Source organism: Aedes albopictus, chromosome 1 (assembly GCF_035046485.1).
Source record: "Aedes albopictus strain Foshan chromosome 1, AalbF5, whole genome shotgun sequence".
In the NCBI taxonomy this organism is placed as follows: Eukaryota; Metazoa; Arthropoda; class Insecta; order Diptera; family Culicidae; genus Aedes; species Aedes albopictus.
The window spans coordinates 206258703-206273033 of NC_085136.1; the positions used below are offsets into that span (position 1 = coordinate 206258703).

General features: G+C 39.6%; 1 protein-coding gene across 1 annotated transcript; it reads left to right on the top strand.

The window, feature by feature from the left end:
• Positions 1 to 1554: 1554 nt before the first annotated feature.
• LOC109430264 ((E3-independent) E2 ubiquitin-conjugating enzyme UBE2O) lies at positions 1555 to 12824 on the top strand. The gene is made up of 8 exons (XM_019706308.3): positions 1555 to 2084; positions 4685 to 4798; positions 4864 to 5003; positions 5066 to 6428; positions 6917 to 7927; positions 9511 to 10210; positions 10268 to 10483; positions 10543 to 12824. Exons 1-8 carry the CDS (start codon positions 1770 to 1772, stop codon positions 10758 to 10760), a joined length of 4077 nt encoding a protein of 1358 aa, XP_019561853.3. The 5' UTR covers positions 1555 to 1769; the 3' UTR covers positions 10761 to 12824.
• The last annotated feature ends 1507 nt before the right edge of the window (positions 12825 to 14331 follow it).

The window sequence follows — 14331 nt, forward strand, 5'->3', positions numbered from 1 at the left end:
AATGTCAAAGATAAATCGCATTTAATTCGGTTGTTGTACAAGGCAATTTCACATGAGAGAAGAAGAGAAAGAATAGTGTTGAACTCATCCACTGATTTACGGTAATCTGGACTGCGTCTTTCCGGGTTGACCTACATTCGTATTCCTCTCATCGCACTCTACATACCTAGCCCACCATATTTCTTGGATATGCAGTCCTTAGGACACCTGGTTTACCACTTTATTTAAACATTTTATTGACTTTAAATAGATGTTTCAACTTATTCACTTTTTTCTCTTTCATTTCCTTTGCAACACAAATGTCACGAACATCAACAAAACAAAGCACGGAAAAAATCATAAACTGAATAAATAATTAAAAATGCCCGGAAAAAGATTGTTTCGGAATAGTGAATGGTTCAAAGGTAAGAAAAACAGTATAATATATTGTTACATAAAGATCGGATGTAAATGTATAGTAGCTACCAATGTGCAAAGCTTTTAGCGAACCATTCCATTACAATACACTATATTGTAGCTGGTACACTGTATGGTACAGGAATGGTTCTCACCAAATATCCTATGGTTAGTTTTTATCCGGGTTTTGATTCTAATAAATGCTTTCTTTCAGGGTTTTCATATTATAAACTTTGTCCAAGTTGGAGGTGCTGGCAGATTGGCCTTGCAGCGACGTAAAATAGCAGCTCCAGTGATGCTCGCACCACCGTGATCTTCCGGGGAAAAGATTCCGGCCCGCAGAAGTCCGAGGTACCAGAAAACGGCACCTCGTTTGCAGAACACCAGCTCCGGAATTGTGCACGCCATCCACGGAAACAGCAGAAGCAAAAGTTTTACCGTATCTGACCGTATCCGATCGTCCACACTGAGTTGCTGTTTTGTTTGGCCCGGATCAACTGCTAACAGGAACATTGCTTTGGAATGATCCAAGCAAATACTTAACAATGTATAATTTAGAGTAACTAAATATATTCTTGTATATTCTAGCGTTAAAAATAATCTGATTTTTTTTATTTTTGGAAAATCACATGTAGTATTTATTTGTGATCACACATAAAATTTAATAGGTTGACCATTTAAATGAAAAAGTACAGACCTCTGATATTTATTTGCATTGCATGTAGAAACTAAGAGCCGCCAGAAATCAGGTTTTATGTGCGAAGCTAATTAAATTCATGGGCAAAGCTTGATTGCAAAAATCTATGTGCGCGGCATATGCAAAATAGATGCGGATTATTTTTAGTGTAGCTTAATGATGCGCAATAGGAAAAATAGATGCAAATTTACTTTGCAGCTGCAACTTCGCATGTGCTTCAAGCGACGACTTCGATTTGGTGGTGCGACGATAAATCAGTAACAAATTTTGAAAACGACGTATAATCAATGCTACACCATTGATTATACGTCGTTTTCAAAATTTGTTACTGAAATAATATTACTAACAGCGAAAGGGGTCCAGTGAGGTGGGAAATCCGCAATAATTAATGGATCACCCTATGCAAGCGAAAAGGCCTTTAATTTTCACCCTTCCGCCAACCGCTGCGATGCTTCACCTCCGCGCGCAGTAACCGTTGATATCCTGCCGATGGAAAAGTGTATGACATTCCCATCCGTCATCCTGGAAAAAAGGATAGTCGCTTTTTTCGATTCATAGTGATCAGTTTTTACAAAAATTCTCAGTAGTTCGGTTACGAAAAAATCCCACAGTGCTTAAAATCGTTACAACATAGTATTGTTTCAAGAAATGTCCTATTGCTAACTGTTGACCAGCGATGGCCACATCAAACAGCGGTGCTGCAAAATCGAGCAAAGCGTTGAAAGGCAGCGGATCTGCTCCTTCGGGTGGCTCATCCGTCTTTCAGCCGAATCATCACCATCAGCAGGACGACGACGGTAATGAAAATCAATACTTTTATGAAGACGAAATTTTTTGCCTGGACGGCAAGGGCCGGGTCCGATTTGGGCTGGTGTTGGAAAATTTCGAGGTCAGCGAAGAGGAAGGATTCGAAGAGGATTGCCTGAAGAAGGGCGAAATCCGAGCATGTTGGCATCCGGACGGACTGGAGGAGATCGTCAAACAAACCAAGGTAATCAATGTGTGGGTGTCTATATGGAAAACGAACGGAGGGAGGGTTTAGTCAGTGGAATGGATTAGTGCCCAAACAGAAATGTGTCGAATTTGAACCAAAACAAAGAATTACCCAAAATAACATAACTGTCCCATGTTGACTTAAAGTTTTTGAAGTTTGGTTTGTATCTTGGTTTTAGACCAATTAATTGTGGACTCTCCGTAATTATACCTATATTTAATACTGAGAATAAGTAATAGTTAATAATTTTTAAATAGGTATTTAAAAAATCTTACAATAATTTCCTTCCTACCTGATTAATTGATCACTCCGCCAGGCTTACGTTTATGATAATAAATTACAATTACCTTAGCGGTGCGGTGTAGGTATGTTGAGTGATGTTTTAGGGTCTGTGTCATTTGGCATAAGGTCACTTGGCATAAAGAAATTTTGCATAACGGTCATTTGGCATAATAAAGAAGGGTGCATTCTGATTTTGCCAGATGTCCATTATGCCAAATGTCTATGCCAATCGACCTTATGCCAAATGTCCCGCTCTCATTGGGAGGATTTAACTGTATGTTAAAATTTGTTGAACCAAAATTGTGTCACGTAGTTTAATAGATGTCCATCCAGTACTGATTTTTCGGAAATTCTTTTGACAATATTTGAATTGGTTCTCAAGTTATCAGCAAAAGTTGTTTTAAAGTGATCAATTTGACCCCGGTTTACGGTACCATATTCTCAGGTTTAGGTTCTAAAATGAGCTGTAGGTGGTTAAACTTAGATATGACAAAATGAAATTTTCAGCACTGGTGTAAACTATGGATATATGGATTTTTTTTTCTAAGGTAATCCTCAAGAAATTCAATCGAGCGTTTTATCAAGAATTCCTGCAGTGGATTCCTCCAGGAAATCCTTCTGGAGATTCCTTCAAAAACTCCATTGGAGGATTTCACCAGAAATCCTATCTATTGATTCGTCCATTACCTATAGCTTTTAAGAATTTCACCAGCAATTCCATATGGGAAGTCCTACAGAGAATTTCTGCACGAGCTCCATCTACGGATACTTCCAGAAATTCCAAATTGCGTTTTTTTTAAGGTTACCTCCAAAGTTCCTGTCAGGGATGGGAACACTCACTTGCGTAGACTTACACTCACTTGCTGTTTTCTCAGCTCAGAAGCGTGCTATCAACAAACGATATATGGACGACTTTTGGCTTGTGATTTTATCTAAAAGTTTGTCGAATAGAGTACGGGTCGCAAACCCATACCTAAGTCGTGACAGAGCTGCGAAAGTGACTCTCCACGAGGTGAGTGTAATTTACATTCACCTCGTGGAGAGTTGCCTTCGCAGCTCCCTCGCGCCTTCGATATGCGTGTGCGACCCATACTTTGTTCGGAAAACTTTTAGACAAAACCAAAAGGCAAAAGTCGTCCATACATCGTTTCTTGATAGCACGCTTTTGAACTGAGAAAACAGCAAGTGAGTGTAACTCTTCGCAAGTGAGTGTTCCCATCCCTGGTTCCTGTTGGAGTTTCTTCCAGAAACTTCTTGTAGGGATTCCTCCTTAAATTATATCTGAAGATTGCTTCAGGATTGCACATATAGGAATGCCAACCTTCAAGAATTTCTTCAGTGGATTCCTTCACACAATTTATCGGGAGATTTCCTCATAAACTTTCGAATGGAACTTCTGGAGGTTTTTCTCATAGAAGAACTGAAGACTATTCCGAGGAGAATCCAGCAGAAGTTCATGAATAATTCTCAGATGAAATCGTAGAATAAATTCCTGTAAAAATTCCCGGAAGTACTTCAGAAGAAATTATTTGACAAGTCTCAAAAGGATTTTCTGGAAGAATATAAGAAAACTCAAAGTGCATTCTTAGAAAGAAAAAAAAAAAGTCCTGAAAGGTACTGGGCTTGGAAAGATTTGAACTTCGGACAACGATTTCCCTCCAAATTTTTTATCTGACAGGGCTCACTTAGTAATACAAATGGGTTTGATCTTGAGACAATTTCGTTTACTACTTTTTTAAATGTAGTCTCGTCACTCTCATGTTTCTTCACCGAAATATGAAATAATGCTGCTTGATTGTGCATAAAAATCAATCACATTTTCGAATTTTCTTTAAAAAAAATCGGGGACTTCTTCCGAGCGATAAAAAAGTTTTCAACAGTTTAAACATTTCAATAGTCGTTCTATAGCAGGCAACAATACTAGCCACCTAGTCTTACTATCTGTAACCCAGAATCTTCATGTACTTCCTCGCAAAAAATTTAACGCTGACGTTGAAAGTATGGAAATATTCGTTTCTATGTTTGATGTGATTTGTGCGTTGTACAAAACCTCTTTGACTATTTTAGAGCTGAAGTGGCTACAATATTGAGTATGCTTGTTGGGATTCTTTCAAATGCGGAACAGTTTTGCGATGTAAGACGAGCGCGGGGCATTTCGCAGGACATAATTTGTCGCGGGACAATTGGCCACGAAACGCGGGACGTTTGGTCACTTTAGTCTAGGGCAATATTCATGATTACTATGATGTAAAAATTTAATATAATGTCATAAAAAGCGAACTAAACTATGTTATTAAAAATGTTATTGCTTATAGGTCGGCTTAGCCGATAGGACACTAATGCCAGGAGATGTAGTCAGACGCATGATCCCCGGCAAAGACACCCAACGTGGATATTGTCATGAAATTTTCGTGAAAGCAGATGTCAAGGTATGTTGCTCAAGGTTTTCCCGTCAAAAAAGTGAGATACAATTGATGATCATTCTTTCTTTCAGATCGTTGGAACCAAGTATGTGGTTCGAAATGTTTGCTCCGACAGACTACGACCTCTCATGTCTATGCCGAAAGATAATGCCGTATGTTTGGATTCGTGGGTGGGAAGCACCAGAAATGTAGCAGAGAAATTGGTTCTTAAGTAAGTATATCTCATGCGCAAGGGTTACTAACCGTACAAATTGATTATACTTGCTCTTTTAGGTCTCCATGTGGCTCTCTGGTGGAAACGGGCCCTGAGTTCGACTATTGTGCACTGAAAGATCTGGAATGCCGCTCCAGGTGTGGTTATTTTGCTAGTGCGCTATTCTATCCCGGGCAGACGTTAGTAGTTCCTCTCGGTGAAATAGAAAACTCTAAATGGATCAAAACCTCTGCGGAGATGAAACGTTCCATGAAAAGAAAGGTATCGGATGTGAAATTTACTGTCCAGAACGTTGAATTGGAAGGTGTTTGGGTGCACTGGCAATGCAAGGCTTCGTGTGAAGATATCGAGGCTGAAATGAAAGAAGGCGGAATCCAGCAGCCTCCAGATTATATCACCGGTGAGAATATGAAACGGCTCAAAAAGCTCAATCTATTTGAATCATGTATGCTGCAAATCAATGACAAGAACTATTTGAAAGTAGAGGAAGATGATACAATTTGCCGCAAAAGTCAATGGCGAAAGGAACTCAGCTCAAGGTATCGGAAAATGCTGAAAAAGGAGGATGAAAACTATGAAAAAGTAATCTGTGATAATGAAAACCATAAAATTACCCTTACTGGTACTGACTGTGAGGAGGCGATTAAGGATAAACTAGAAACTGACCGGGCAAAGTTGTGTCCCATTACCGGAAAGGAAGGCCAGAAAGCGGGCAAGATGCGAAGAAATTCGCCAAGGCGCCCAAACAGCAACCAGTCATCGACGATTTGCAAATTGGCGGAAAGTGATGAGTGGCAAACCGATCCCGAGGATGACGAAGATGATGCAGATGGTTGTGATTCGATGGCCTCCGATGGGGGAGGCAGTCCAATTTCCTCATCCTGCTCAAGCACTGTTACCCCAAGGGGTAGCCCGAAAAAGTCGCCTTTACTTGCGAAGAAGTTGCGTAAGCGTAAGAAACGATCTGCTTCGACTAACAGTAATGCCGATCGAATGCCTGCTCCTGGCGATGATGTAATTACGGAGACTCTAGTTGTGTACAGTAGCGCCACGGTCGTCTGGCAGGATGGTACGATCGAAACCAACATTCCGTCCACGGAACTATGTCCGATCCATCATTTGGATGATCACGAGTTCTTTCCGGGAGATTTTGTGTTAGCCGGCAATACAGACCCGTCGCACAATCCATCATTTCGGGATTATGGAGTAATTCAAAATGTCGATCACCATGGCAGAACGGCGAAAGTTAAATGGTTTAGTACGTACACCTGCACGGATGAACCCCAACCGACGTACAACGGTGAATCCGAAGTTAGTGTGTACGATTTGAAGGACCATCCGGACTTTCAGTACAGGCCAGGAACGATCGTTATTCGGGTAGCGAACTTCAACGGCGATGATTCTAACTGCAGTGCCGGTCAGGTAAGGTTTCAACCGGTAAACCGGGAAATTTGAAACTCACATAATTATTAGCATTTAAAATCTGAATTGGACGTAGGGTATCGCGCTACTTGGGCGGTGGCTTCTATATTCGTCTGTTTTCCATTATAACTCAGTCAATTTTGAACCAATTGACTTGAAATCTTGTACACGGGTAGATACTATACCTATCTCACCACATTCCAAAAGTTGTGTCAATTGGTTCAAATTTGACTGAGTCATAGTTGAAAACAGACGAATATAGAAGCCACCGCCCAAGTGGCGCTTTTCCCTAAAGAATTACAGTGCATTATCCAAGTTACTCCGATTGGTGGCACCACCGAACTCGTTAGAGTAATTTCTACATTGAACAGTATAAGAACATGTGCAATTTAGGGCTGATTTAGTACTTTGTTACTCAAACTAAGATGGTTTTATAGATAATGGCATGCAAAAAATATTTAAACTTTTTTCTTTATTTTTTGTTCTAGGTAATTGACAACTATCCCAATGGAATGGTGAAAGTATGGTGGGTAAACGATCATGTAAGCATGTGCTGGCCGCAGGACATATTCGAAGTCGGTCAATATGACTCGGAAAACAATTTCTGGGGAAATGACTCAGACAACAACTCGTGGGAAACTGAAGATGAGACATCAGAACTGGGTGGTGCTTCTCCACAACACGTCTGCAAACCAAAGCTGACGGCAAATCTGGAACGAGCGCGTGTAGCCATGGCAAGACTGGAAGAACTGTTCATAATCAATCCGCATCTGCAGAATCAAGAAATTATGAAAAAGCTACTGCTCGTTTATAAGAAATGTCGATATTTGGATCGGCTGATGGATACGAGCTTTTTCCATGAACGTCATTTCATGGGATTGGTGGAACGCGTTCGGAAGTCTAATAATCAAACTACGGCAGAACGAGTGCAGGATCAAAAGAATAGACTGTTTAATCAAAATGGATCGAAAGCCACAACACCAACTGCTGAAACTCCCAGCTCGGATCAAAAAAATCCTTCCTATAGCAATAACAGCATTTCGTCAAATGGAACTGCATGCATGGCATCGGCTTCCAAAAAACCAAACTCGCATTGCAATACACACAATTTGATTACGGCAAACTCATTTAAATTACCCTCAGCCAACAATCAGTCAACTTCATCGGACATTTCTAGTATTGACGAAAATCCCTTGGGCTCAACAAACACAAACTCTACACGGTCCACAACAGATGCAACTGGCGAAGACTCTGGTAACTTTTCAGCGAAAAGTGATAGCACAAGCGTTCCTAATGGCAAAAACAGCAGTATGAACCAAAGTGGTGGAAACGATTCGCTGTTGAACACTGAGCTGGATAATGTCAACAATCTCTACATGAACATAAGCGAGGACATGAATTCTACCAGTTCGGTGTTCAGTTTTTCACCGCAGGCAGAGAACGTCTCTGCAAAGCTCTGTTCTCTCATTAAAGCTCAACTGGTGAAGGCGTTGCAAGAGGTAAGAAACCATAAAAAGCTTTACAATGCATTATTTCTGCTTTAGCCACGCCATTACTGTACACATAAGGTTTGCAATGTTTGATGATCTTGTTTTATTTGATCATTCAAATAATATGTATTTATTCATTTATTAAAAACATAAATATAAAACATAACTACGGAAAGCTGTTTAACATCTTTTTCGGGACAATATTTGCCTAAAAAGTATGTCGTTTTAATGAATTTCTGAATGGTTCCAATTAAGATTACAATTTGACTAGTTCAAAGTTTGATTTCTTACCTACAAATTTGCCTTTATCATACATAAACTTGCATTACTAAATCATCTATAGAATGGAACGAATTGGCATTAGCTGTGCACAAGACTATTAAACGTTGATAAACACGTTGGACAGAATGCTTTTCGCTCTCGTAAAGTGATCTAGTAATACATACAACCACTATCACAAAAAGATTGCACTGATGGAGCACTGCCGCCCGAGCCAAATTTCTGATGGGGCACTGTAAAGCAGAACGGCAATACAGATTCTACGCAACCAATCAAACTGCTGTCATCGACTGCTGTATCAATCAAAATACAGACTCTCCATGTTTTTGAAATGTGCCAATTCTTACCACTCAACAAACAGTGAACCGTCGTACCGATATGGAAGACATGAACGCTACCTACAGCTTTCTCATCGCACCGGTAGACGATCTTCGGAGAGTAGCACTAAATGCCCCACACAATGCATACGTTTGCGTGTGCGTGACAGTAGTTTGACACATTTCCCATGGGAAAACTGTCAAAAAACGCAAACTTTGACGGAACGGACGCTATGTGTTCCAGGCTTTAGACTAAATTGTGTGACCTGTTGGGTTTTGTATCGAGTAAGTTTGTGTCTTAGAAATTTATATGTTTTGTGAATTTGTGTCATTTTTAATAAAATACTTGGGCTCTTAAGATTTTTTTAGACTGAAACGCTAAATTTTCAGGAAATCAAAAATAATCCAGTCGGAACTTATGAGTAGATCAAAATTTATATTCCATACTGTTTGTTTTAATTAATTTGTCAAAATTTACGTTATCCAAACTTATAAACGTTTCAAAGAAGTTAAATTCGTTAAAATTTCCCAAATCATCAAATTTGGTCAAAATCTAGCCAGAGTACATTTTAGCGTTTTGCAGTTCCACTATCCTTCGTAGGCAGCTTGGCTACAGCGAGAATTAGACTAGGTTATACGCTAATTGGGTTTTTAAATTTCAAAAAATGTATTGATTTTTTTTTATTTTATACGTTAGAGCACCTTTTTCTGAGTCACTATGATTTTTTCAGATTTTTAGAACTTTGTTTAGGTGCCTAAAAGATTTTTTGAGATCATCTTTTGACAGCTGGGCAACTGTTTGACAGCTCCGCCCAGTACAAACTGCGACGAGGGGTGATTCGACAAATCGCTCCCATACAAACTTCAAATTGTTTTTAAAATAGGTTCCCGGACTCCAAAATTCATGAAAATTTGGATTTTGGCTCAGTTTGACATGCAGATTCAGAATATCGAATTATCTCAACAACGTTAAATATGTTTTGTTGAATTTTGCAGATAAACACTCGCTACAGCCAAGCAGATTTGTTCAAAGAAATCATCATCGAGGAAATTCAACTCTCGCCTCCACCGTTCGATGCCCAAGCAATCTCATCTACTCCGTCCCAGCTGCAATCATCCCCAAACAATCCAACCGCCGACCAGGATGAATCGAACAATGCCGCAGATGAAGTTATCCCCGCTGCTCAGAACTCTGAATTCAACTTTGTTGAAAGCTTTCAAGTTCTCGATTCTGCTCCAAGCACTCATAAATACCATCTGACAGTATTTCAAACAAACAACGCGCAAGGCTTCTACAAAGCCGTCCAGCGGGAGCATCGGCTATTACGAACCGCGCTGCCCCCAGGAGTTTGGGTTCGAACTTTCGAAGATCGACTGGATTTGCTGAGCGTTATGATCGAGGGTCCTAAAAAGACGCCCTATGAAGATGGACTGTTCCTGTTCGATGTTCAACTGGGCCAAGACTACCCAACCGCTCCACCACTGTGTCACTACATCAGCTACTGTTCGGATCGGTTAAATCCCAATCTGTATGAAGATGGTAAAGTGTGCGTTTCTCTGCTGGGCACATGGTCAGGTCGAGGCACGGAAATGTGGGGTCCCAACAGCACTCTGCTACAGGTGATCGTCTCGATACAGGGTCTGATTCTCGTAGATGAACCGTATTTCAATGAAGCCGGGTATGAGAAACAGAAAGGTAAGTTGGTGTATTCAGAATACTTGATTTGTTAATTGGTGGCACCGTGTATTGCAGGTTCCCAACAAGGTAAGGAAAACTCCAGGATGTATAACGAAATGGTGCTGCTCAAACTTGTTCAGTCGATGACTAAGCTTATCAGCAATTCACCGGAAATATTCCGTGAGCAAATTCTGATGCACTTCAGAGCACGTGGGAAGGCCATGTATCAGCGCATCAACAGTTGGATGGAACTGTCGAATGCAGCCAATCGTGCAGCAAACACCAATGCTGGTACGTTATTGAGTTACGGAAGTTGTTGCAATTTTTTTTTAATCCTCGCTATCTTTCAGAATCTCTAGATAAATCACATTCCAAAGTAACCGTCAGTGAAGCAACTCCATCTGGATCAGCACAACCAACAATATCCAGCAAAGAACCCGAACTCACTGCGATTTCAACCATAATGCCCGATTTCCCACTTATTCCGGCTAGCCGAGGGTTCTGTCTCACGCTGGTGGGTTTATTGGAAAATTTCCTAAAGACGCTTGAAACCATTGCTAGCGAATAGCCTTCGAGAACCTTAATCCAACCCACCGCACTCGTTGGCTAGCACAAATGTCAGCGCTTGTTACCGGTATTGTATCCTTCTTGTTTTCTATATGTGGCTTTATATTAATTTTTGTTTCGTTGAATTCAATAAAATGGTTCCGGAGGTCATCGTTTTATAGCTAGTTAGAATACTGGTCAACAAAATTACTTCCGAAGTTTACTATCTGCAAATAGTTGGTCATTGCTAAACATAGACAGAGATTAAGATTCTATTTTTACTATAAATCAGCCAATTTTACAGTAGCTGACGTCACTATTATTATACTTGGTAAGATACAGGTTGTATCTAACTTTATTTACAAAGAATCATTCAATTTGATTTAAAAACGACTGAGTTACAGTCAATACCCCAAAATAGAATCGCTGAACCATGTAGTCCTTTTCCCTAGTCCCTACATATGATTGACTCCAATGTAAATTTACTTTATTGCTAAAACAATTAAAAGTGCCTAAACATGGAAGTACATTACTGATGGTACATATTCGAGCAGCAATCCATCTTAGTAAAAATATCTATTTTAGATGTAACTAAGGATTGACCTTCAAATATTACCTAATTTAAAACATGTTAGGAACGTTAAAAATTATCAGAAGTGATTACTGATTACGAACGAGCCGAAAAAATGCAGTCTCAGTATTTTTGGATCATGCACCACAATGCAACTATTTTCTATATGGGTACAGCGAGCAGTAACGATTCAAATGGAGCAGCTATTGACCCTTATTCTTTTTTGACTCCGCTTTCGAACGTAAAAAAACTCGAATATGTACTTCTTTCTATAGAGGGAATACAGTTTATTCTACTATCTGTACTTCCTTCACCATGGGAACATTATGTGCCCCTCTTCCATTCTTCTCTTTTCCGTGTTTGTTTAGGAGAGTGAGTAACTTCAGTGATGTGCACATTGTACAGTGAATGCGGAAAACCCACTTACCTATTATCATTTTATTTATGATTGATCGTACCAAAGATAATTCACCAGCAGTGAATCCCAACCAACGCTTGTTTACGTGTTATTTGCATATCAATTATATTCATGCATATTGATTTCTGTTCATATATGCAATTCATACCGATCGATACTAATCACGTAAAATGCTGTGCCTATATTTAAATCAATTAAATAATGAAGTAAATAATAAAAAAATAGTACATGAAAAAACTGGCAAACAAGACATGTGAATATTAGGCAGTTTATTGAAACCAAAAGTTTTATTTTTAATATGAAAATAACATTCGATCAGCCAGCAAGCTTTACAGCTAGAACATGCAGGGTCAGTCGCAACTATAATTAGTAGAAGCATGAAAGGAAGAACGGAACTCAAATCGCACACAAATGCATATTGAAACAAAACATTTTAATCGAAAATCAAACACTATAACATGGGAATGGAAATCAAAGAAGAGTGAGTACGTAACAAAAATGCTCGATTATTAGAATCCGCGATAAGAAACAGGCAAACACAAACTTGTAGCAAGTGGATGATTTTAATTAGCATCAACGATTAAAAATTTCAACATATTAGATACGATCCTACCGATTGCACAACTTGTAGTGTTGATGATGCTTTCGGAATTCAAACAGCTCCAACAACATAGCTTTCAAAACACTATTAGAAAAATGACTTTTTTCTCATTTCCGGTTTATTGTTGCAAGTCTTCGCGTATTCGCGACATGTATTGTTTGCAAGTCTTCGCGAAAGAATGTCACTAGCACTGGTTGGTTAGATAGATAGGAAGCTATTCTAAGATTTGAGCCGCTCGCTATTGGAAAGGTAATCAAAATATGTAGTAGATTCCAAGTAATCGACGAACTCCTTTAGAAGTTACCGTTAACGAAAATGCTTAAATTGAAACAATAAAAAAATGTAGAAACAAATAGCACAAAATATCAAAACTTGACAACAAATTGGGAGACTTTGAACACTAGAAAACTGAATTGCTCTCTAAATTAACTAATTCTCACCTGAGAAAACCATGATCGATAATGCAAGTGATAGCAAATAAAAATGGGTTACTGAATACTTGGGAATATTTTTTCTGTAGAAATGAACGAAATATGCCATTAAGGGGTGGTACCCTGAACTCTGACGTCTACGTCCTCAAGAATGTAGCATTTCCTAGAAAAGTTTCTTTGTATGGGAGTGGAACTCGCGACGGTCGCGAGAGCTTTTTGAGTGTGAGTGCACGTGAGAAACACAACAAGCAATTACGAGTGTTGGACAAACTCCTCGCTGCGCGACAAGCTCGCGCTCAGTACTGTTGAGGATTTGCATCGTGTTCTGAGTTTTATTTTTTCTCCTCAGAAAATCGCCGAAATCGCTTCCTCATCATCTTGCGAGGGTGTTTCTGTCAAGCATGATTGGCACCGTTGTTTCCAATCTTTGGCTTTTTTGTTTGGTGACTACAATCAATCAGCCGACTTTGACCGATCCCGTTTTTTGGTTGCCGCCTGTGAGTTACTGGATGGATTTGGTTTGACTCAGATCAACTCTGTGAAAAATTCGTTAGATCTTGTATTTCAAACGATTTGGCCTTGCTGAATTGCACTGTAAGCCTTGCTGTTGAACCATTGATTCGCATCGATGTTAGTCATCCACCGATCGAACTGGATTTATCTTGCTCGGCACCTGTAGCTTTCGAAGATACCCATGAGTTGAACAGCTATTTCCGCAAAGCCGACTACGTTGCTCTTAACCCTAAAAGGGATACCTTCACGGCCTCAGTTTCGTCGCCTCGTTGAGTGTGTTCCATCAAAGACGAGCTCTGAAAGGCGCCTGGGGTCCAATGGACCCCAGGTATTTCTTTTAGGGCTAATGATACTCCGCTTGCCGCGGATTGGAATCAAATTGGTGCTATAGATTATTTCACCGATGTTACCACCAATAATGCTATTGCTGATCGTGTACCGATTAAAACCCCCGAGAAAACCAGCGTGGTCCAACAACAATCTGAAACGTCTTGAGCGACGTCGCTCGTCTGCGCTACGCCGATACTGCAATCGCCGCTCTGCAGTTCTCAAGATGCGGTTTAACCTCGCGAGCAGTATGTACATAAACCTTACTATATGCATCAAAACAGAGAAAACCAAAATTAAAATTTGTTTGTTGAAGATGTTTACTATTTTCATTATTTTTTCACTAGTTGCTTATTCTGCCCCTACCATACTACCAGCCAGAGAGTAAAAAATTCGAAGATTGAAAGTGAAGATTGACATTCTCATTTTTTCATTCGTGTTTGGCCACATTCATTGTCAGCTGAATGCCTCTCTTTTTTCATTCAATACTCTGTCACGAATATTTTTTTGCACGTCGTAAAATGCGCAATCCGGCTTAATGGACAAATAGAGAACATAATTTATATTCTAATTAACTACTATACACAAGTTTTGAGGTAATTGGAAGTTATATCGGGAGTTACGAACCAGTTTTATTTCTCAGTGAAAATTATCAGTGACAGAAAAATGAATGAATAGGTGAAAAAATTCATTCACCAAAATGAATTTTATTTTGATCCCTTAGTTGAGAAT